General features: G+C 53.3%; 1 protein-coding gene across 2 annotated transcripts in view; it reads right to left on the bottom strand.

Annotated features, from left to right (window-relative positions):
- TGM2 (transglutaminase 2) overlaps positions 1–2,571 on the bottom strand; it is a 37,585-nt gene extending 35,014 nt beyond the window's left edge. Inside the window, exon 1 of one of the 2 annotated variants that reach the window (XM_056121657.1) lies at positions 2,505–2,571. In XM_056121657.1, the coding sequence (XP_055977632.1) occupies positions 2,505–2,514 (10 nt within the window). In that variant the 5' untranslated portion in view covers positions 2,515–2,571. The remainder of the gene's footprint in view (positions 1–2,504) is intronic. The other variant, XM_056121656.1, reaches the window with a different exon arrangement.
- Positions 2,572–25,180: the final 22,609 nt, after the last annotated feature.

Raw genomic sequence — 25,180 nt, 5'->3', positions numbered from 1 at the left:
CCCCTGAGCACTGCCAGGAGTAATTCCTGAGTGCATGAGCCAGGAGTAACCCCCGAGCATTGCCGGGTGTGACCCAAAAAAGCGAAAAAGAAGAACTGCGTGATGGGAACACAGATAAACTATTCACTCCACTCAGGCACCTTCACTATTCTCCATAATAAGAGGGTCTGAGTTTTTACATATTGGGGGAGGGGGTGGTACTTGGGTCACACGGGTACTTCTCAGGGCTTCTCCCTGGATCTGTGCTCAGGAATCACTCCTGGCAGTGCTCAGGGATCACATGTGGGGCTGGAGATGGAGCTGGGGTCACCACGTGTGAGGCAAGTACCTCAACCCCTGAACTCTCTCCAAGGACCTGTCATAAGAGGTTGGAACGACGGGGCTTAAGGGTTGGTGCATCTGCGTTTGCTGCTGTGTGATGCTGGACAGTTATGTCTCACTCTGTGCACTTCCCTTCCCGAAGCCTCCAAGGGCAACTGTGAGGTTCAGACCTCACTGGAGAGGAGGCTGGAGACACTCTTCCCTCCGGACTGCCCCAGGCAGAGCTTGGTTTGTGCAAATCCTCCCTGCTGCTGTCAAAGGAGCTGAAGACCTCGGCGGGGAGAGGGGCTGGTCACCCAGCCTGGTGCCAGAGGGAAGCACAGCTCTTGGCAAACTCGGCAGATTCATGCAGCTAAGGTCAGGACAGGTGAGAGGGTAGGGTGCGAGAGTCAGTGGGCAGAGCAGGGGGACGGAACCTGCAGTGTCTACGGTCCAACTGACGCCTGGGCTGGGGACTTGACCCTCTGCAGAAGGGTCCTTTGATCCTGTGCTCCAGCTGAACACAAACAAGGGCCAGGACTGCCAGAGGCTTCTCGGTGAATGAGCTCAACCCCCGCTGCCCGGCAGTGCCGCGCCCACAGGTGGCACCTCTTTGGCTTGGCAGTGGGGCCTGGCCAAGGGGGCTTTGGGATTTGAATCCAGGCTTGTAGTTTCCTGGGGGAGGCTGGGGTGGGGGGAATACCCGGAGGGGTTTCTCCTCCCACCCCTGTGTCTGGGAGGGTTAATTCTGGTGGTGCTTGGGGGGGCGTATGGGGGCGACATTCCACCACAAGGCGTGGGTCAGGCCCTTGGGGTGCTTTCCCGGGCCCTGGGCTGTGCTCCTGGGGCCTCTGCTATAAGCACCCCCTCACAGCACAGCCCTGCGTTCTCACCCCACTTTCTACCCACACTCCACCCACCCTGCACCGTGCTCCCTGAGATGTCCTCCCGAGGAGGTGACTTTGGGGAAGACTGGTGCCCCTGTGACCACAAGAGAGACCCCTCTATCAGCCCGCTAGGGTCTGAGGGAGAGCCGGACCCCAGGGACTTTCTACAGCAAGGGAACGGCCCCTGTGACCTGGGCACCCTGAAGGGTTGGTCGGTGCCTGTCCCTCCGCCAGGGGGGCGTTTCTCGTGTTATGCTACTGTCTGCAGACGCATTTCTGGAAAGCGCGCCTAGCTCCACAGGGCCGAGACTCTGGGTCTAGAATCACCAGCGTCCTGTCTTAGATGAGACTGAGGTCGGCCAGGCCCATGGAATGTCTGTAGGAACTGATCTGGCCATGGCAGCGAGGGGACAATTATAACTGGCCTCTACGAGGGCCACCACAGCCCTGATCCCAGTCCAGGTGTCGGGGACAGGAAGCGGCCTTAAGGTCAAGAGTGCCACCTGTGGATGCATCATAAGCAGGCTGAGTGGCCCGAAGTCGGCCAGCGGGTCAGGCCAGCCCCCACACCCCCGCCCCTGCCCTCTCCACCTTCCCCATCCCTGTAGCTCCCTGGGGGGACTTGGCACACAGGGCAGGCTCTCCCTCAGGGTGCTGGCAGGGTGGCTGTCCAGCAGCCCGTGTGCGGGGACGTCCTGCCCTGCAGACACCGCTCCCGGGAACCAGGGACAGCCGTGCACCTGTGTGTGTGTGTGCACAGAGTGGGCGGGCGGGAATGAATGGAGGCGGCCCCAGGACTGAGGACCACAGCCTGGCCCCTTACAGGAGGAGAAACTGAGGCTCAACCAGAGGCCAGGACAAAGGACGCAGAGCTTGGGGGTGGGAAGAGGGCCTGAGAGAAGGAGCCGGAGCCTGCAATCAGCCCACCCTGCTGGGGAGGCCAGGACCCCCCCCCCACCCAGCCTGTCCACGCCTCCCCCTAGCTGTCAGTGACTCTCCGAAGCCAAGTGCTGGAGGCCAGGCCACAGTCCCGATGGCCTCATGCCACCTGACACTCAGCAGGCGCACATCCCCTCGTGGTCAAGAGCAAGTGACAGTGGCCCTGGAGGACAGTCCTGACGGCTGCTCCACCTGATCCAGCCAGGCCAGGGTTAATGCTTGGGGAGTGAAGAAACTGGACGTAAGTGCAGCTAGGACGGGGAGCCAACCTGGGCACCTCTCACCCAGCCCAGCAGGCCTGCCGCTCTCCAAGCCGGGGAGGAGGAACGGGGAGCCTGCCAAGTCTGCCGGGCCCCAGGGAGGCTGCCCCATACTCACCCTCAGCCATGGTGTCCGCAGGGGGCTCCTCCAACGGCAGGTCCAGTGACCGCTGTGGGTGGGTACCTCCGGGCCTGGGGAACTTATAGTCGCTCTGGGGCGGGCCAGGGGCGGGCCGGACAGGGAAGGCGGGGACGGACGGGGAGGCCACCATTGCCCAGCCTGAGCCCACAGGGGCAGGACCCAGAGGGAGGGAGCAAGGGTGCCCCCTGGGGGACACCAGTGGCGCTCACAGCTGGGACACCACTAAACCAGCACACATAGAAGTGGACCTGGCTTAAGCGTGCACACACACACACACACACACACACACACACACACGTAAGAAAGATACCACGGTATGGACACACGGATAGAACGTGCGAACCTGCACACACACAAGATCAGATTCGAATCAGAGATGCAACAACACACAGACCCAGACGGACCCAGATGAGGGTCCACACAGAGACCACACACAATCTCAGGTACACAGTAAGCACACACCTCCCAGACAAGCTGTGGACACAAAATTAGACTGAGACATGCAGAGACACATAGATGCAGAATTCTGGAGGCGTAAGACAGATCCACGGACAGAAATGCCGTCTGATCCGGTGTCTTCCTAGAGCAAAACCCAGATAATGCTGCGTCCCACCCCCCTCCCGATCCAGCTAACCACCTGCTGTCTATCCTTCCATCCTTACTTCCATCCATCCATCCATCCATCCATCCATCCATCCAACCATCCATCCAACCATTCACCCACCCACCCATCCATTCACCCATCTTTCCATCCTTCCATCCATTTATCCTTTCTTTTCTCTTTCTATCCATTCGTGTATTCTTTCCTCTTCCTCCCCCTTCCTTCCTTCCTTCCTTCCTTCCTTCCTTTCTTCCTTCCTTCCTTCTTTCCTTCCTTCCTTCCCTCCTTCCTTTCTCCTCCTTCCTCTATCTCTATTTCTATCTCTTTCTCCCTTCCTTCCTTCCTTCCTTCCTTCCTTCCTTCCTTCCTTCTTTCTTTCTTTCTTTCTTCCCTCCCTTCTTTCTCTTTTTTCTTTCTCCTTCCTTCCTTTTCCACCTTATTCCTTCCTTCCTCCCTTCCTTTCGCCCTGCCTTACCCCTCTCTCCCTCTCTGCATCCATCCACCTACCCACCTTTCTATTCACTTATCCTCCCGTTGCTTTCCCCACTGACTGTGGGGCCCCAACTGTGGGCCAAATGGAAGAAAAGTCCACCTTCCAAGAACTCAGCTCCGGACCCTTCATCCCTAACGCTCTGGGAGAGGGGCGGGACGGGTACTGCAGACCCTGGTCCCTCTGATCCCCTGTCCTATTTTTCTTGGGAGGGAGGAAGTGGTTTGGGCCACACCCAGGCTCTGCTCCTGGTGATGCTCTGGGGGAGAAACCCAGACCTCCTGCACACAGAACACACAGGTAAGGCATCTGCTGCTTCCGCAGGTGCTTGACTCTGGGGTCTTGGTGAACGATCTCATGACCCAGCGTTGGCTCTGCTGCTCCAGCTCCTGCCCACAACAATATTATACAAACATTGTCACCAAAACTGTTCACTGCATGTGGCTAGCACTCAGAGGAAGGATGGGGTGAGCCACTGCTGATCAGGAAGACATGTCTCAAGTTCCCCCCATGGCCACTGCCCGACTTTGAGGCTCTCAAGGGGGTTTTTGGCCTCCAGGCCTCAGTGTTTCCCTCTGTGAAATGGGGTGCGGGCAGAAATGTCTGCTTGACAGGCCTGGAGTCGGATTCAGCAAGATGACCTCCTGCAAACTCCTTGTACACAGGGAGCACTCCACAGCGGGACTCTCTGAGCACCCTGAAACCTGGCCCTGAAGGACAAGGGCCCCAAGGAGTCTCAGGAGGCATGAGACAGTTAGGCTTTGCCCCAGGAAGGTCTCAATCTGACATTTGCTTTTAAAAGGGTCCGTCCGCCTCAAATGGCTGGGCGCTTTTCCTGCGCTCCTCTTTCCATCAGAAAATGGCAAGTTTTTTGATGGAAAACTTGGGAATTTTCTCCTCCCCTCGGTACTCATCTGCCTCTATCAGACTGTAGGACAGACTGCGCCCCCCCACCCCTAAGTGTCTCCCTGCTTCCTTCCACTCTGGCTGTGGTGGTGGGGGGGTCACACACTAGCTTTGGGGCACTGGACTTTGCCTTCGGCTTGTGGCTCTCAAACCACAGTCACTGGGATCTCATTCAGCATGTGGGTCAGTGTCAGGGGTTGAACTCGGGGCCTCCCACTGGAAGCCCGGCATTCTCCCCGAGTCCACCAGCGTCAGGCTGTCCCTGGTGCCTGGCAGGGGCTTGGCCCAGCAGCCCCTGTGACCTCCTGTGCAATGCAGGCCTGGGCCAGGCAGGGTGAGAATTGGCTTCCGACAGGTGTCGGGTAGAGGCCTGAGCTCGGGCTGGGTCCCAGGACTTCGTCCTTTCCCCTGCTTTAGCGGGGCTGCGTCCTCTGCTTTGTCTTACCTCGCTGGACAAGGAAGGACTCAAGACATTTGTTTTTCTGGGATGGGGTTTTGGGAAATCGAGGCCCAGAGACGGAGGTGTGAGCCTATGGTTCCCCAAAAGAGCAGGCAAGAGCTCCTCCCTGATTGTCTCTTACAGGGGTGCAGGCTGAGGTTAGAATAGGAACATCTGTGCTTCTCTGCAACTGGGGATGTTATCAGATTTCTCACAAACCGTCTCCTCCTTTATAAAACACTGCTGGCGGCGAACGTCCCACTACCAGGCACATAGTAAGTGTTCAACTAACATCACCTAGAACTGTGTATGTTGGTGGGGAGTGGGGACCAACCCCAGGACCTCACATGTGCAGGGTAAGTGTACTACCACTGAGCCACATCCCTGCTCCCTAAAACACTGTTTGGTAGGGATAAGGGGTTTGAGCCATAGGCAGCAGTGCTCAGGCCCATTCCTAGTCTGTGCTCAGAAGTGGCCCCTGTGGTACTCAGGGAACTGTTTGTATAGGGGTAAGGCGGGGCCCCCGGAAGCATGTCTGCAAGGCAGGTGCCTCACCCCCTGTATTATCTCTGTGGCTCCAGGCCCCTGAAACTCTGGGTGTGTTTGCATTGGGGGCCCCACTTGGTGTGCTCAGGGCTTTCTCTGTGCTCAGGGATCATTCCAGCAGCACTGGCAGGACCGTTGTCATTGTCATTGGTACCAGAATTGAATCAGGGCCAGCTACGCTTGAGGCAAACTACTTCACCCACAATCTCTCTGGCCCTCAGCCCTGAGACTTTTAAATGATGCTTAAATCACTTAAATCAGTAGGCAACAAATCATAGAGGGCCCAGCAAGCTACCAAGAGTATCCTGCCCACATGGCAGAGCCTGGCAAGCTCCCCGTAGCGTATTCTATATGCCAAAAACAGTAACAATAACGGGTCTCATTCTCCTGACCCTGAAAGAGCGTCCAATACAGCACCGTTGGGAAAGATGAGTAAGGAGAGGCTGCTAAAATCTCAGGGCTGGGGGGCTGGAGCAGTAGCACAGCAGATAGGGTGTTTGCCTTGCATGCAGCCAACGTGGCCAACACAGGTTCGATTCCCAGCATCCCATATGGTCCCCCGAGCACCACCAGGAGCAATTCCTGAGTGCATGAGCCAGGAGTAATCCCTGAGTATCGCCGGGTGTGACCCCCAAAAAAAAAGCAAAAAAAAAAATCTCAGGGCTGGGACGAAGGGAGACTTTACTGGTGCCCGCTCGAGTAAGTTGATGAACAATGGGATGACAGTGATACAGTGCTTAACAGTCTGGCCTCCACCTGTCCTCCCCAAATAGAGGATCCTATAAGTAGGCGAAGGTGGTTGTAGATGATGGAAAATATTTAGGAGCCCACAGAGAGCTCCCAGTGTGCCCAGGGCAGAAGCATTTGGAGGATCAGCTTCCCCCTCTTCCAAGAGTGGGTCATCAGGGGACTGGGTCGACCCAGTCTCTCCAACACCGAGCAAATGAAGCCGAGGGCAGGATCCCTGCTTCTGAGTTAGGATGTCTCGCGTAGCGTGGACCTGCCCAGGAGACAGAGAGGAGTTAGAATGGAAGGAAGGATGCACCAAAAGAAAAAGGATTAAAGTTCAGAGAGGGTGAGGAAACGGTCTCAGGTCACACAGCGCATCTCGGCTCCGGGCTCAGCTCAGCCTCAAGGACACTGACCCTGGGCCAGAGCTGACCCTGGAAGGCTGAGCCAGTGCAGAGGAGGAGCCACCATGGGTGGGACGCGATACAGCAGCTTTTTAACTCACTGGTGACTAATGGCAGATGAGCAGTGTCTGGCATGGGGGCCCCGGGGAGGGCCCCGACTCCCCAGGGTAGGATGAGGCGAGGTGGGAGCTTAGCACCGGGCACTCGGGGGGAAATGTCAATGGGCAGGCGTGACCTCGCAGGCCCTCTGGAGCGGACTCAGGGTGGCTGTGGGGGCCGAGAGCAGGGCCCCAGCCTGCAAGGTCCATTCGGCAGCTGTGACCGCACTGGCACCCTCGAGTGTGCCGGCTGCCCCCTGCCCCAGCACCCCAACACCCATCTCAGCTCTGAGCTACAGGCAGAGATGACCCCGTCCCTCCTGGAAGCAGAAATCAAGTCCCAGCCCTCCCAGGGTCAGGGTGACGTAAGCATGTCACAGGGCCCGAGGGACCTTCTGAGAAGCAGCCAATGTTCTCAAGCTCGTTTTCTCCCCTACTGGAGGGGCCCAGGGTGCCAGGATGAGTCTGCCTGGCATCCCAGCCTTGGGGGTCTAGCCACCAACCCCGGCTCCGGCTTCCTCCCTCTGTGCTGCCCCCAGGACTCCCTACTCCAATGCCCTTCTGGGGCTGGCTCCCCTCATGCATTCCCGCTCCCCCCACTCATACCCCCCCTCGCCCCCCCCCCCCCCCCCCACCGCCAGGCTCGTTCAGGCTGGAAAGGGCTCTGGGGTGAGTCTAGAACCATCACTGACAGGATCTGCAGGGCCACTGGGGGGACCAGGACATGGTGTGGGGCCTCTCGGCTCTCAGCCTCCAGGAGAAACAAGGCACGTCCTCAGGAATCACTAGAGGAGGAAGACCCCCGGCTGAGACCAGAGAGGCCAATGACATACCAGCTGCCTTCAGACACCAGGAAAGGGCATGTACCACCAGCCTCTACCCGGTGTGGGCCGGTGGCAGCGGCTTCCATGGTGTCAGTGCCTCATCTCAGCGGGAGGGTGAGCGTGAATGCTGGGGCCAGCGGGGAGTTTGCCAGCACGGGGCCTGCTGACCTGCACATGGTCTCACCTCTCCTTCTACTCTAGGGGGGGTACTCACTGGGCTCTCAGGAGGAGATGAGGCAATGGGGAGGTGAGAATGGGGAGAAGGAAGCACCTGCATGACCACTGCTCCACCAGTTACAATTCCTAACTCGCCACGCTCACGGGCAGAAAGAATTTGAGGTATATATATATATATATATATATATATTTTAGCTTTTTGGGTCACACCCGGCAGTGCACAGGGGTTACTCCTGGCTCTGCACTCAGGAATTACTCTTGGCGGTGCTCAGGGGACCATATGGGATGCTGGGAACCAAACCCAGGTTGGCCGGGTGCAAGGCAAACAAAATACCCTACCCGCTGTGCTATCGCTCTGGCCCCTGAGTTTTGTTTCTGTCTGTGCTCAGAGCTTATTTCTGGCCCTGTGCTCAGGGAATGGCTTCTAGTGGGACTCAGGGTAGGTGTTGGGGATTGAACCCAGGGCAGCTGTGTGCAAGGCACTAAACTTCCTAACACCCTGTCCTATCACTCTGGCCCGAGCAGAGCCTGGACCGTTTTACAGCACGCTGACTCTTCTCCCAGGAAAACAAACTTCAGAACCCCTCCTCACCGTCAGCTCTCTCTCACCTTCATAAAATCCTCACCGAGAGGAAGACCCCCATGAAGGAACCTCCAAAGATGAGAAGTGAAGATGGGAAAGGAGGGAGAGGTCAAGGAGAGGGTCTCATTGGCACAGCCTCTGCCTGGAAACATCCGGGCCTTTGGTGCTGGTCCTCCTTGTGCCGCCCGGCTGGACAGGCCCACAGCCCCAGGGAGGGCGTTTCCAGAGTGAAGAGCCGGCGAATCTGCAGAGGCAGCCCCGGAAGCGTTTCCCTGACCCTGCCAGACTGTGGTGTGGCTCAGCCCTGAGGCACAGGTTTGGGGGCTCCACGGGTCTGAGCTCTGCTTTGCTCCCAGCGTTGGTGTGGCCCCAGGCAAGTCACAGCTCCCTCATGGGATGATGACAGGATTCCTGACAGGCGTTGCTAGTGCAACTTCACCAAGTTTGAGAAAGCGTGGTGACAACGAGGAGAGGTGAGGAGTGGGCCGGGCTGCAGCCCTCAGACCCGGTAAGCTTTCTCGTGCATTGCCAAATTCCCCTGATGAGGAATTCCACCACCCCACTCCCCGAAAGGGGCAAATCCTTGGAGAGTAAAGCAGCTGGGTGGTCGGCCGGAGTTGAAGGAAGGGTGTGGAGAGGGGACTACTAACGGGTAAGATTTTCTTCCGAGGGGAAGAAGATGTGCTAAAAATTCAAGGGTGGTGGTCACAGCACAAATTTGTTCATACACAAGAAACCACAGAACAGTCTGAGCGCTGATTATATATGGTCAGGAACCATATATCAGCAGTGTGATTTTTCAGAAAGGGGGGCCGACAAACAAGAAAACACTAACACACAGCCAAGCATAAAGCTCTTGGCAAATAGGGCCCCATTCTCAGAGAAACTGGCCCGTGCGCCCAAGGGCTGGGCAGGGATAGAACTTTCCAGAGACACCCGGGCAGGGCTGGCGCTGCTGAGTGCCCGGCAAGGGGCGTGGGTGAATAAACCCTGCCTGGGAACTTTCCACGGTGCTGGGAAACAGAAAAGGTGGTCTCCTGCCCATCGGCGCAGGAAACAGCTCCAAGTGGCAACGCTGAACGCAGGATGCCAACTGCAGGGCCTTAGGTGGGGCTGAGCAGACACGCTGTTCCTTTCCCATGAGAAAAGGCAACTAAACATTTGTCAACTGTGTAAGTGCAAAAACACGAAAGAAAGTTTGGGGGAAGCATCCCAAACTGCTAACAATACTCTGTGTGTGTGTGTGTGTGTGTGTGTGTGTGTGTGTGTGTGTGTAGTGGGGGACGGCAGAGGGTGGAGGGGATTGATAAGAGGGGCAAGAGTAGCAATTGAAGGTGGTTTCAGCAGGGGCCAGGAGGACTGGTCCACAGACAGACAGACAGACAGACAGAAGCCTGCCTTAAGTGGAGGGACAGGGCAGGGTGGGGGTGGGGGCAGAGGGCAGTTAGAGTAGAGAAAGGACCAGTTTGATAATGATAGCTGGGAATGATCACTCTGGACAAGAGCTGAGTGCTGAAAGAAGTAGGTGAAGGGATATGCATGATAACCTGTCAGGACCTGTATTGCAAACCATAATGCGCAGGAGGAGAGGGAGAGAGAGAGAGAGAGAGAGAGAGAGAGAGAGAGAGAGAGAGAGAGAGAGAGAGAGAGAGAGAGAGAGCCTGCTATACTGCTATAGAGGAAGTTGGGGCAGGGTGGGGGATAGGGGTGGGTGAGAGGGAAACTGGGGACATGGGTGGTGGGAAATGTGCACTGAAACATTGTATGACTGAATCCCAATCATGGGCAACTTTGTAACTCTCTGTCTCATGGTGATTCAATAAAAATTATTTCCAATTGAAAATATAAGTAAAGGTGGTTTCAGGGACCTGAACAATAATACAGTGGGGAAGGTGCTTGCCTTGCACTCAGGGTTCAATCCCCGGCACCCCAAATAGTCCCCCGAGCACCACCAGGAGTGACCCCTGAGTGCAGAGCCAGGAGTAAGCCCTGAGCACTGCCAGATGTGAACCAACTTCCTCCCCTGTCCCCCCATCCCATGCCCCCAAAAAGGTGTTTTCAGGGACCAAATACAGAGGGGGGCATTTGACTTGCACGCTGCTGACCCTGCTTCATTCCCGGCACCTCAGAGCGTCCTCTGAGCATCACCAGGAGTGACCCCTGAGCACAGGACCAGAAAGAACCCATTGAGCACTGCTGGGTGGCACCCCAACCACCCACCCCAAATAAAATAAAGGTGGTTTCAGTGTTCTCTGGAAGGTCAGAACATTTAAAGTGGGAGAATGCTGTTATGCGTCACTCAGGTAATTAAAGACCACATTTTTTTAAAAAAGAAAGGAATAACCTGTATTACATTTTGAACTCTGCTTTTATAAAAATAGGGAAATTCCCAAATAGAGAAACACTGGCAAAGGAGGTCGAGGAAATACAAGCAGAGATTAAAAATAAAAAAAAGAAGAAGGACGTACAAATGCCCTCCCAGGCCTTCACCAACGTCAGATGCTTTTGTCAGTGTTGGCACAACACCAAAACCACAGCGCAGAACAGGAATAAAGAGGAAATTCACACTAAAGTTGCCACATCTGCAACTCATAATTTTGAGAACTGTCCACTACATTCATATTCACTCCACACCCCTAGATATGTCTTACTATGCTTCGAGAATGCGCATGCGTGCGCGCACACGCACACACACACACACACACACATACACACACATCACTAAAGAAAGTGATTTTCCAAAGGAAAAGGAGAGCAAGAAGGAAAGCACCTCCCATAGAGGGAGGTTGGGGGTGGGGTGGGGTGTTGGGGGATGGTGGGAGGGATACTGGGGACATTGGTGGTGGGAAATGTGCACTGGTGGAGGGATGGGTGTTGAGTCATTGTATGGCTGAAACCCAATCATGAACACTTTTGTAATGGTCTATCCCACGGATATTAATTTTTTTAAGTGTAATGTGGAATTCATGCTCAATTCAATTAATGGCTGAATAAATAACAGTACTCCTACGTTAAAAAAAAAAAAGAAAAGTGCTAAAAAAATAGGTGTGTGTGTGTCTCTGTGTGTGTCTCTGTGTGTGTGTATCCAGGGATCAAACCTATCACATACAAAGCGACATCCCCAACCTCCAAAAATCTGTTTTACTTTATGTACAAGAAGGTCCAGAGAGTTGCAGTGATTTGTCGAAGATCACACAGTTGGCAGGGTCGGGAAGCTGCTCTGCGAGGTGTGTGGGTAGGATTTCAGGAAGGGCAGGGAGGCCTGGGGGAGGCTGCTTGGCTGTGCCTCCCCGGCCACCGGGGTTCCCCACTGTGGGTGATGAACCGCCCGATTCTGCAGTGTCCCGGCATCTCTCCTCTCGGCCTGAGTCACTGGCCGTGTCTGCCTCACACACCCGATTCAGTCAATAAGAGTCAAACACACTTTCTTTCATGGAAATAAATAACCCTCTGGGGCCGTGGCTGAGGATCTGGTCTGACTAAACAGGGCTCTTGTTTGGCTGAACTGACCGCTTGTTTGAGGAGCACCACCCCTACCCACGCCCCCCAGTAACTGGCTCCTGGTAGGCCTGAAGCTACTCTCAGTGGGACCCATTTAGTCTGAAGCCAGACTTCCCCTTGTCCCATCATCAGAGGAGCTGGAGGGCGGGGCCTCTTCCCTCAGGTTGTGGAGTTTTGTGCCCAGGAAAGCAACCCCAGAGCTTATGGAGCTCAGCAGCTGGCCAACTCCTAGTTCACTGTTTTGTTTCTGGGCAACTGCCCTTTCCTCCAGGCTCGATGAGGCTGTCAGTCAAATGATCCTGAGGGCAGGCTGGGGCTCAGACTCAGCCAATCAGACCCTTTCCTGGGATTTTGACTCTTTTTTTGGGGGGGGGGGAGGGCTTTTTTGGTCACAGCCAAAGGAATTACTCCTGACGGTGCTCAGGGAACCATATGTAATGCTGGGAATCGAACCTGGGTCAGCCACGTGCAAGGCAAACGCCCTACCTGCTGTGCTATTGCTCTAGCCCCCTGATTCTTCTTCTGACTCCCACACAGTAATATGATTAAAACCCCTCAGTTTATTCCCAGAACTATCTTACTTTCAACAATTTGTTTTTGGTGGTGCTGGAGGTTAAACCCAGGGCCTCGCATAAGCCACACTAGACCACTGAGCCACATCCCACCTGTCTTTTCTGAAACAAGGTTTTTTGATTTTCTGCATGGTTTATGGAAATGGGACATAGGCACGACTATTTACACAGAATACAATTCACCCTTTTAGACATATGGTTCTGTGAGTTGACAAACATACAGTCATAGTACTATCACAATCATGGTCTAGGGCATTCCCTCATCCCTCAAATGTCAAGTGTCCCTTGTGCCCTTTTGTCGGCCTTTCTCCTCTCCTCCCTCTGGAGCTGGCCACTGTCCCCACTGTGCTGCCTTTCCCACGGTGTCATAGAAACAGACCCAGACAGAATACGACACTCGGGTCTGGCTTCCTGCATGTAACAGGCTGAATGTGAGCATCATCTAGGCTGTGAGTGTTGGCATTCATTCCTTTTTGTTGCTGAGTGGTACTTTTTCGAATGGACAGATCCCAGTTTATACATTAGACATGGGGTTCTTTCTGGGTGTCATGAATGGAGCTCCTAAAAACAATTCTCTGTGGCTGCATGGTTTTTCTTTTTGGTGGGGGGGGGGGGCGTTAAATATCTCTCACCACCCTCAGGATCATCCCATTGATGTTTTGGCAGTTGTTAAACTGCCTTATGTCTCTGCCTGTTCATGCAACCAAAGAAGGGCCCAAAGGATCCAACTCTGTTCCTCTTCTTCGCTTCTCTCAAGGAGGCTGGGAGTGATGATCCCAGAACCGGAAGTCCACAGCCAGCCCCAGATCGCAGAGGGGACTCGAATCCAGATGAAGTCATGAGGGGAGTTTCCAGCTGTCTCTCCAAATCCCTAGACACCTGGGGCGGGGGGAGGCAACTTTGAAAGAGAGTTCTGACCAACATGCATGATGGGTAGCAGACGCGCCCTCCCTTTCCGCCCCCGCCCCCCGCCTGTTCTCAGTTTACCCCCCTGAGAAAAGACAAAGTCGGGCCAATTCATGGCTCCCAGTGCTCCTGGAGTCTGTGATTTACTTCCTAAAAACAGGCCTTTTAGGTGTGGAGTCTGCCGCACAGCTGCCCCGCAGATGGTCCCCCGAGTCGCCCCCCGCCCCGCGGCTTGACCCCCCAGAAGAGCAATTTGCACTCTCTGCCTTTCTGGCCTAAGGAAAAAAATCCCCCTGTCACTTTGGATTAGCATCAGCCCCTCTCGCGAGAAGCTTCCGAGGGAGTCAGCCCCCCGCTCCTCATCAATATTTTCAGGATGTTCAGCTTTCTAAACAAGAACCGACAGGTTAGGTTTCTTTTTATTTATTTTTTTTTCAAGCTTTTTAAAATAAAATAAATCATTCTGGGCACAATCTGGAGGCTTAAATGAGATTAACCCTGTCCTGCCTGGCTTGTGGAAAATGGTTTGCTGGGAAGTGACGGGGGCTCTCCAAGGCGGGACTCAGGGGTCCCCCTTCTCCCCCTAGGTTCCCCCAGATCTACAGACCTGCCTGGGCTGACCCCAGAGCTGGGTGCTGGAAGGAGGGGTCACTCAGCCTCCAGCGGTCAGCGTGGACTTCAGGACTCACCTTCTCATCACAGCTCCCCCTCATCTATCACCCAAAGAATGGGGTGACCGGAGTCCCCCACGTCCCCGGTCTTAGGACAGATGAGTCATTGCATGGGGCAGCGTGGAGCTCAGGGGCAGGTTGTACTGATGTGGACGGGGCTAATGAAACTCATTTTTCCAGAGGCTTCCATCTGCCCCTCCAGCAGCCAGCTCTGGGTTGTGGGGAGTCCAAGCTGGGCCATGTATGACCTTGTGGGGTCGTGTGAAGACGGAAGCTCACCGCTGGGGAATGTCAGAGTCTGTCCCCAGCCTGGAGGTCCTGGTTCTGTGCTCTGACACATCCCGCCAGCTACACACATCCTTCCTTTGCATCCCTCCCCAATTGCTACCAGGCGGCCTGGAGAAAAGCAATTCCTGAGCAGCACCCAAGGGGCCCACAGGGAGAGCCTTGCTGCGCTCAGGTGGGCCCTGCCTGCCCTGGGGCTCAGATGAGGCAGGGCTGGAGGGGGGCGCTTTGTCCTTCAGCCACAGCACCCCAGGGGGCGGCAGGGTGCAGGGCACACTGTCTCAGCCACCACCGACGGCTTTTGCCACCTCCTCCTGGAACCCACCCTTCCACAGACGGGGACCCGAGCCCTTGCCCAGGAGAATGGCTCTGGCTCTCTCCGTGCTTTATTTTTCCTTCCCCAAATCCCTTTTCCCCCTGCAGAGGGGGGCTACTGTTCCCTGAGGAGAGAGCCCCGGGTGGGCCGGGCCCAGAGGTGGGTAGCCCTCCCTATCCACACATCCAGGCCCCGTGGGTGTTGCCTGCTCTGCACAGCCCAAGTCCCAGGTGGCACCTCTGTAGAGGCAGCTGGCTGACCTGTGTGCAGGGCTGAGGGCACCACCTGGACCCTTAGGACACCACATCTTCGAACTATCCTCATCCTAATTCCAGACCAGTTTTCCCATCCCAGCCCCATACCATTCGCCCCAGTCGTGAACCTTGGCGTCAGCCTTGACTGCCCTCCCACCCCAGACCCCACATTGGCCAGAAAACCCCGCTGTCTCTGCCTTGCCAATAACTCTAGAACTGACCTCCGGTCACCTTGAATGCCACCATTCTTTTTTCTTTCAGGTTTTTAGGCCACACCCAGTGATGCTCAGGGGTTGTTCTGGGGCTGGAGCGATAGTACAGCGGGTAGGGTGTTTGCCTTGCACACGGCTGACCTGGGTTCAATCCCCAGCATCCCATATGGTCCCCCGAGCACTGCTAGGAGTAATTCCTGAGTGCGGAGCCAGGAGTAACCCCTGAGCATCGCCGGGTGTGACCCCAAAAGCAAAAAAATAATAAATGCTCATTCTGGGGGGGGGGCTCAGGGGACCATGTGGTGCTAGGGATTGAGCCTGGGTCAGCTGCGTGCAAGGCAAGTCCCTACCGAACTATCACTCCATCCCCAACCGTTCTTGTTCTAGCCACTGACGCCCTTCACCTGGTTTAAGGGCTCCCTGTCTCCTCCCAGGCCTGTTGCCCTGTGGACCTCCCAGCGGTCAGGTGGGGAGTGATAGAAGTCAGACTATGCCTCCCCTCTGCTCAGGACCCTGCAGGGCTCCCCCATCTCATGCCAGCTGAAACCAAGGTGTGTACTGGCTCTGCTCTGCCCTTGCCCGTGGTCCTCCCTGCCATCCCGTCACCCCTCCCCCCACTCAGTGGCCTGGAGATGCTCTTCCCTGATACGGAGAAGCTGGTGCTGTGTGTACATGGCTGCGGGAGGCCCCGGGAAGCTCGATGAGGAAAGTGGGGGAGATTCTACCCACAGATTAGGTGCCAGGGGCTCTGGGCCATTGCTTCACTTGACGGTGTTTCAACTTCCTCTCTAACCAGAAGAGCTTCCAAGTACGTCAATAGCATCTGTGGAGCTTCTGGTGTATCACAGCTTGTGGTGGGGGGCAGGGGAGAGGGAGAAGAGATGATGGTGAAGACTTGTCCTATTGGAGCTAGGACCACAGAAGCACAGAGGAAATGGCAGGGAACCTCCAAAGAATTAGGGTTGTGAGTTTTGTTTTTAAGAGATGATGTTTTATTGAGCATCTACTATGAGTGAGTCAAAAGGTAGAGTTTCTCTTGTTAAGGTACTTGGGGATCAAGGGAGAAAACCTGGTAGCAAGGCCCTCATAAGGTACCCAGTAATTCTCAACAAACTCTGTTGTGGAGGAGGAAAGTGTGGGGCAAGAGGGAACTCAGATGGAAGAAGGACTATTTCTACGTGGCAGGGCAGGGCAGGCTTCATAGAGGAGGTGACCCAGTTTGGGTTTGGCAGTACCAGTAGCATTGTTTGGCTGAGACAAAGAGGAGTGTTTCATGCAGAGACCCTATGCATTGGGGAGCAAAGTCAGAGACTTGAGGGAGAGTGCTGGGGAGGAGCAGTCAAACCATGTGGCCAGAGTTTGGAGGTACTGGAAAGGAAGGTTAAGGATGGAAGGGTGAAGAGGCCCAGATCCCAAAGAGGCTCATAAATCAGCTCCAGCTGGGGTGACCGGGGCCCTGGGAGAGGCCTTCGAGGGCTGAGTTCAGAGAAGCAAGTGGCACAATCACTAACCATGGAGTTTCCGAGCTCGCATTCAGTGATGACCATTGTCCTTGACGGGGGTGGGGGGTCCTACAGAGAGGACTGAAGTGTGGGTCACAGCTGGTGGGTGGACGCACTTGTCCCCACTGGTTTCTCCGTGTGGGGCTGGGCCCGAGTCTGGGGCATGCTGCTGGCTCAGTGAGATAAGCCGTCCTCAAAGGGATGGTCCCATCCTCCAGACAGACCCCATGTCCCGCTCTCTCTGGTCCTGCCCTGGTGACTCTAAGGCCACGACGGATGCAGTGGACCTGAGTCCTTTTCTGGCTATGCGCCCCTGAGCAGCCGCTTCCCCATGGTGGCATCAGACACATGGTCTGATAAAGGACATGATGATTGGTGCTAGGGAGCATTCTGGGGTGGGGTGAGAGTGGGGCGCATGGAGGAAGAAGACCTGCCATTACCCGGTTACCTGGTTCCACGCATGGGTGGAGAGTAAGGGGTGAAGTTGGCTCTTGGTGGAAGGGGAGAAGCCCCCTCCTCTGAGGCCCACGTGTCCTTCGGCGTCCGCAGCGCCCTGGCCGGCAGAGCCAGCTGCAGATGCGAGATCTGGCCAGCGGCCTGTGTGACAGCAATGGCCCCAGGCCTGACGGGTGCACGGGAGGAGTGGGGCTGACTCACCGCACCCTCCCCGCTCTTAAAGACCCTGCAGCGTGACCTCACCCTGGCACCAATGCACAAGCGCTTCAGACTGGCACTTGGCTCTGGCCCATGGCTAATTTTATCCAGGATAAGCATAGTCCAGGTCAGGATTTGCTGAGATGGTCCGCTCAGTCCTCGGGCCCCTAGTGAAGAGCTGGCACCACTCTTGGTCTCCAAGCCTGGACGGGACCCACGCTGGCCCAGCCTCATGCCAGGCCCTGTGGGACACAGTGATGAGGCAGGCTTGTTTACTTTCTGCGGCGTTTAGCAGAACATCTGTGGGTTTTTCTCCCCTAATTGATATTAATGGGACTTCAGTTCTCAAATTCGTCAAGCCCGGAAGAGCCCAAAGAGGAAGGGAGAAATTCCTCTAAATATCAGCACCAGAGAGAGTGCAAGGGACATTCTGTTGCTCTAAGTCCTCGTTTAACCTCGTTTGGAGGTTCTCGGAAACTGTGACTTTAAGTCAAACTACATATAATGAAACCAATTTTCCCAAGAGCTAATTGATCTTAGAGTCAAATTTCTATGGTGTGTTTCAGGTCATTAAAAACATCACTGAACTTCTAAACAAAGACCCCAAATGCTCCCAAGAGTAAGCAATCATTTGGACTTACGCTCACTTGTTTTTCAACCCATTTGGTCTAGTTCGAGCCTCAGATGGTAGAGCTGGAGCTGGCAGCTCAGGGTTCAGGCAGCCCGATCCTGGTGAGGTCCCTCTGCCCCAGGGCGTGCACACGTGCACACACACAAGCACACACACATACACACATTCACACACACATTCACACACACATTCACACACACACGCACATATACACACACTCACACACACGCTCACACACATACACACACTTAAATATTCACACACACGTGCACATACACACACTCACACACATAACACACCACACACACGCTCACACACATACACACACTTAAATATTCACACACACACGTGCACATACACAAACTCACACACATAACACACCACACACACACTCACACACATACACACACTTAAAGATTCACACATACATACACACACTTAAACATTTACACACGCACACACATGTGCGCATACATACACTCACATACACACACCCTTAAACATTCACACACACTAACACAGACTCACAAACACACATGCACACACATACACACTTATACCACACACACATTCATATCCACACACACACATGCACACACATAAACACTCACACACATGCACACATACACGTGTACACACATACACACTCACATACACCACACACACTCACATACACCACACACACTCACAAACATGCACACATACATATGCACACACATGCACACATACTCACATACACACACGTGCACACACACATACACTCACACGCGTGCAAACACATTTACATACTCACATACTCACATACTCACACACACTCATACACACACACACTCCACTGGGACATGCAAGACACAGCAAGGAGCCCTACCGACCATCACGACTCTGGGCTGTAGGGAAACATCCGGAGCACTTGGAGAAAACCCTTCGAGAATGGGGCAAAGGTGCGAACTCAGCACAGACCACCGCCCAGGCTGGGAAGGAATTCTTCTTTTCTCATCAGCATTATGAAAAACACACAGCATGGCATGAAAAGCTGTTAATTGGGAAGCTGCTTCGTTTCTTTCAAACTGCAATATCACACTTAGGCATACGTGCATTTGTACATTTATATAACCGTAAGTACACGGATATTTAGTTCTAGAAGTGGAATCTCTTTCGATCATCTCTGAGTGGCTAGTGGGCACTGACTTTGTGCCACCTGGTTCACAGGAGGCAGGGGACAAGTGCTCTCATTGTCATTTTTTTTAAAGTCCTAATGTATATTTCTATAATAAATGTATTGGTTTCCAGAATTTGAGGGAGAATGGAGAGGAACCACACCCGGAGATACTCAGGGACTCAGGGGTTACTCCTGGCTTCTAGTGGTGCTTGGGGGGACCATATGGGATACTCGGGACTGAACCTGGGTTGGCCGCATGCAAGGCAAGCAGCCTACCTGCTCAGGTCCTGCTGAAGCCAGTTTTATCAACCAACCACACCTACTCCCCATTGCTGCACATTTGAATTATCTTTCACACGTCAGAGGCTGATCCTGCAGCCATGGGCTGGCGTCGGTTGGTTCATTCAGTGTCCACTTCAAGTTCTGTAGGGACTGGGAAGGTGAGGGCTGTACTTCCCAGACTCCTTTGCAGCTAGGGTTTGGACACCAATGAGATCATGCCCATTCCAGGTAGGCACGAGGGTCATAAAGCCGAAGGGAAGTTGGTGCTCATCTTCTTCCTGCTTTAGCCATCTCCGCTGCTGGTGAAGGTATTCTGAGTCCTACTCCCACGATCTCAGTGTCCAGTTATCAGCTCTGAAAGGGGCGGGATTGGGAGAGGAGAGGAGAGACGTGTGTATCGATAGCACCTGATCCCTACAAATGTGACCACTTCCCGGAGCCCGCAGCCCCATGCCTCTGAGTGAGCTGTGTTGGAGACCACTGCTCCGAGTAGGCAGGATGTGTTGAGTATCGTTGGCGGGAGCCTCTGCCCACTCTTCCAGCTCTTCTCCTCACTGTGCAAGAGCGCCACTTCCCATATGAAACCTTTCAGGGTTTAAAGTAGAAAATGTGGTTTCTGCTTCCTCTGAGTGAACTCTGAGCCATAGAAATTAATCCGCTGACCCACCACGGGAGAGATGCCCAACCATGGATGGAGGATTCGTCTGCTGCTGGCACCATTTTATGGAGACATCTTTAATGGACCTTCTTCCATTTAAACTCACATTGTTAACATGCCTCGGCATGAGCCCTAGGCTGCTTCTCAAGCACCATGTCCACTGGCAGAGGCAAGGACACAGAGACCCCACCGCAGAAGGATACTGTCCTGTGCTTTGCCAATATGACATTTGCAGTGGGCTGCCTTGGGTGACCCACCACCCACTTCCTACGGCATTTGCTAGGTTTGAGTTCCTCCCCTTTGATGTGCCAGTCATTCTGCCCCCCTCTCACTCTCAGCCACTTCATTCCAGTGGACAGCCTGGACCATTTAGAAGGGGTGACTGGGGCCGGAGCAATAGTACAGCGGGTAGGGCATTTTCCTTGCACACAACTGACCTGAGCTCAATTCCCAGCAACCCATATGGTCCCCCAACACCGCCAGGAGTAATTTCTGAGTGCAGAGCTAGGAGTAACCTCTGAGCATTGCCAGGTGTGACCCCAAAAGCAAAAATAAAAAAGGGAAGAAAGGAAGAAAGGAAGGAAGGAAGGAAGGAAGGAAGAAAGAAAGAAAGAAAGAAAGAAAGAAAGAAAGAAAGAAAGAAAGAAAGAAAGGGGTGGCTTCCTAAGGGGACCAGAACTCTCCAGGTGATGTCTGATCAGGAGGCAGAGAGTGACAGAGATGGAGAGTCAGAGAGAGAGAAACAGAGACAAGTAGAGAGAGAGAGAGAGAAAGAGAGAATCAGAGAGAGAGAAAGGCAGATATATAGGCAGAGTCAGAGACAGAGACAGAGGCAGAGACTGAGAGAGACCAAGATAGAAACAGACTCTCTCCTCCGACTCTCTCTGTCTCTGTCTCTCTCTTTCTCTGTCTCTGTCTCTCTCTCTCTGTCTCTCTCTTTCTCTCTCTCTCCTCTCCTTCTAGGCATTGTGGTTTGCAATACTGATACTGAAAGGTTATCAAGAAAATCCCTTCACTCCCTTTTAACCCTCAATTCTTACCCAGCATTATCCTTCGATGAGGGCATCTTTTAAAGAGATGGTCGTATCAATCACGTGACTTTGACTAAGGCAGGTGACCCTCCTGGGTAGCCAAGACCCCTTTTTTCCTTTGCCCTTTTTGTGTGTGTGTTGGGCTACACCTAGCAGCACTCAGAGGCTACACCTGACTCAGTGCTTGGGGGTCGCTCCTGGCGATGCTTGGGGAAGCTTGCAGTGCTGAGGACCAAACCCGGGCTTCCACACGCAAAGCCGTGCTCTTCTGAGCTGTCTCCCAGCCCAGGCCTGCTGGAGAGCCCCCACCCGGGACTCCCTCCCCAAGCTGCCAACAGCAGCCGCGTGAGCTCCCTCGCAGGTCGAGGACTTGCCGCCTCCACGGTGGTCTGCGCTCCTTCCTCTGGTTGCCCCCACCCGTCTGTAAATAAATAGCTGCACAGCTATCTCTGGCAGCACATCTGGATATCTGTTAGTCTGTGTCTCTGGAGAACTCGAACGAAAGCGTCTACCCACAGAGTGTACCTACGTACAGAGCTTGATGGATGTTTGCAAACTGGACATGACAGCCCAAGAAACGGGTGACTTGCCCATCTCCCTGTGCCTCTATGCCCACCTCCACACACACGTGCACACATGCATATGTGTGCTTGACTCCTGACCGCGTGGTTGCCATGTGCTATTTTAGGCATGATGTCCCTCCTCCCCTACCCATCTTCCCTCGCCTCACCACATGTAGAGATGAGATCCATCTGCTCTGTGTGTGTGTGTGTGTGTGTGTGTGTGTGTGTGTGTGTGGTCTTGAGGAGCCATGTATTTGTCAAGGTAGTGCACCGTGGGCTAGCTCAGGTGGCACCCCCACACAACTCTGAAGGAGAGCCGCAATTCCAAACACTTCTGCTTCCGGTGATCCGTAACTCTGAGCAAGCTAGTTTCGGCACTCTTGTGTGTGATTGTCAAAATCCTCTCGCGCAGCCGATAGACGTGTTTCCTTTCGTTTGAATTCTCCAAAGTGACAACAATAGACCACATCCTGCCTATACACAGAGGTGTCCACAGGGCACCCATTATGCAAGCAAGGGTGGAAAAGGGAAGTAGCTTTGAAGAAACTGTGCGTGTGTTGTGGGACGTTCTCAGGCACAGCTACCTGAGAACACGTTAGAACACTCATCTGCCCAGAACCATGAAGAGCCTTATCCTGGCAAGAGCAGGATGGCCGGCAGGAGACACGTTGGGAAGGAAAATAAAAGCTGCTGGTAGGGCTAGGCATAACCAGACTTAAATTTTTTTTAAATAATTAAAAAATATTTTAATAAATTATTTTTTAATTGAATCACCGCGAGATACACCATTACAAAGCTGTTCATAGTTGGGTTTCAGCCATGCAATGTTCCAACACCAACACCTGTCTCTCCACCAGTATATGTTTCCTACCACTTTCCCTCCCGACACCCCCAACCCCCAATCGAGTCTACCTCTATGGCAGACAGTTTTCTTCTCTCTCTCTCTCTCTCTCTCTCTCTCTCTCTCTTTCCTTTTGGGCATTATGGTTTGCAGTACAGGTACTGAGAGGTCATCATGTTCGTTCCTCTGCCTACTTTCAGCACACAGTATTTTCAGAACACAGTTCTTATCCAGAATGATCATTTCCAACCATCATTGTCCTAGTGTACACCAGACTTATTGTGTATATGATAAGAAGGAGAGAGGGAGGGAAGAGGAAGAGGGAGGGGGAGGGAGAAAGAGAGGGAGAGAGAGTACCTAGGCATGCTGCAGCCTGTCACATAAGAGAGAATAAGGAATGTGAGGCTTAGAATGCAGTGGACAGTCTTCCCACCTAAGGACATGATGTGGTTTGGCGGCCACACAGGAAACAGAGGCAAGGAGCGACTGTAGGACGAAGGGGATATTTCCCTTTCCATGTAAAACCCAAGAAACCACGTGGTGCATTTGGGGGATAATTTCTGAGTGGGACGGGAAAACATGTAATCGCCAAATAAATCATTTCAGTACGTCATGTTCATACCGCAGTCAACTCAGCTATCCCAAAGCTCCATATTTGACTCTAACCTTGCAAAACCATTAAAATACAACAAAAGAAGTTCCATCTCTCTTCTCTTCTAAGTCTCACTGCTGTTTTCCACTGCAGCCATGGTCTAAAATTCTCTCCCTTGATGATGATTTCGGTCACTGACCAAGCTAAGTGCAGAAAGAGAAAATCATCCAATGATTGAGCAACTGCCCCACCATTTAAGCTCCTCTGTCAATAACACTTTTCCCTAAGTCACGAACAGCTCACATAACTCTCTGTAAAAGCTTGCTGGTGGGGGCCAGAGTGATGGGGAGGGCGTTTGCCTTGCATGCCATCAGCCCTGATTCGATCCCTGGCTTCCCAGATGGTCCCTCGAGCACTGCTAGGAGTGAGTCCTGAGTGCAGAGCTCAGAGTAAACCCTGAGCATCACTGGGCATGCACGCCTCCCCCTCAAAAAAAAAAAGCCCAAAATAAATAAAAATAATTAGATAAGAGCCTTTCTGTGTTGTGATGCACGAAAGCTCAGCTTGTGAGTTTTCATCTGGTGAAGTTTGAAAGCTATGAGGGATGGACAGAAATTTTTAACAATGGAAGTGTTCTTTTTTTCCTAACTTTTTTAAATATCATGGTTTATAAAGTTGTTCATCATATCATTGTTTCGGGCATTCAATGTCCCAACATCAACTCCACCACCAGGGTGACCATCTCCCTGTCCTTGCCCCATTTCCCACCCACTATCCAACCCTTCCCCCCTCGCAGGCACAAAATAATTTATTTTATATTGCTTGTTACAAATGGCTAATGGAATTATAACAAAATAGTTCAGCAAAAAGAAATTGTGAAAATTGTTGTAACTCACAGTGGAGTCATTAAAGTCAGTGAGGATTTGCTGAGTGTTTGCTGCTGGTTGGGCCTTCTGGGTTGTTTTCCCTTATTGAACTTAGTTGACTTCTATGCTTGGTTGACTCCCCCATCTACTTGGCCGAGCTCCTACTGCGCTGTCAGTATCGTGAAATCTGGAGGTGTCAAGCAGGCCATTTAGAATTTGGAGTTGTAGAACGAGGACAATTCTTGACCCACTCCCATCCCAAGGAGGGCTTCAAGTTTTTCAGCTCCAAGACCGGTGTCCCTATGAGTTTTATCAGCTTGTCCTCTCTTCTCATATCAGTTGTGAAGTCATGAAGCTGGTCTGTTTATACGGAAGATGCTATGGGTATGGCTCTATAGCCAATGCATTTTATCTCCCATGTGATGCCCAGTCCCTGGTTCTTTTCCTTTTTTTTTTTTTTTTTGCTTTTTGGGTCACATCCAGCGATGCACAGGAGTTACTCCTGGTTCATGTACTCAGTAATTACTTCTGGCGGTGCTCTGGGGGACCATATGGGATGCTGGGAATCGAACCTAGGTCGGCCGCGTGCAAGGCAAACGTCTACCCGCTGTGCTATTGCTCCAGTCCCCAGTCCCTGGTTCTTACCCCCTAAATGTGCCTAGATTATCACCCCCACCCCCACCACCCTCACCCCCCCCCACCACACACACACACATACACCCCTTATTTGTAATGACAGCCACAGTGTTGCACTTGTAAAGAGGTATCTAGAGGACCACTGACTTAAACCCATTCCGTCTCCACCCTGTTCTCACTCCAAATCCAGCTGCTGCCATCTGGCTTTCATCCTTCCCACGCTTCTTCTCACGGCCAGTCAGTTGATCCTCTGCTCTGAATATCGGCTGCCTTCTTTTCTTTTTCTTTTTAATTTTTATTAGTGAAACACCATAAGGTATAGTTATAGACTTACAAGATTTTGTGCTTGGGTTTCAGTTATACAATGATCGAGTACCCATCCTTCCACCAGTGCCCATTCTCCACCACCAATGATCCCTGTATCCCTCCCACCCACCCCCATCCCCCCATCCCACCCCGCCTCTGTGGCAGGGCATTCCCTTTTGTTCTCTCTCTCCTTTTGGGTGCTGTGGTTTGCAAAAGAGGCATTGAGTGGCCATCATGTTTGGTCTATAGTCTACTTTCAGCATGCATCTCCCATCCTGGGAGGATCCTCCCAACACCCTTTACTTGGTGCTCCCTTCTCTATCTGAGTTGCCTTTTCCCCTATCGGCTGCCTTCTTGCCCTTCCCTGCTCTTCTCTTCTCCTTTAGAGTGACCGAGAGGCATGTCCAGTCTGATGGG

Source organism: Sorex fumeus, unplaced genomic scaffold (genome assembly GCF_029834395.1).
Source record: "Sorex fumeus unplaced genomic scaffold, SorFum_2.1 ptg000044l, whole genome shotgun sequence".
Taxonomy (NCBI): Eukaryota; Metazoa; Chordata; class Mammalia; order Eulipotyphla; family Soricidae; genus Sorex; species Sorex fumeus.
Note: the sequence above shows the minus strand (reverse complement) of the source record. Positions and strands in the feature narration are given on the sequence as shown.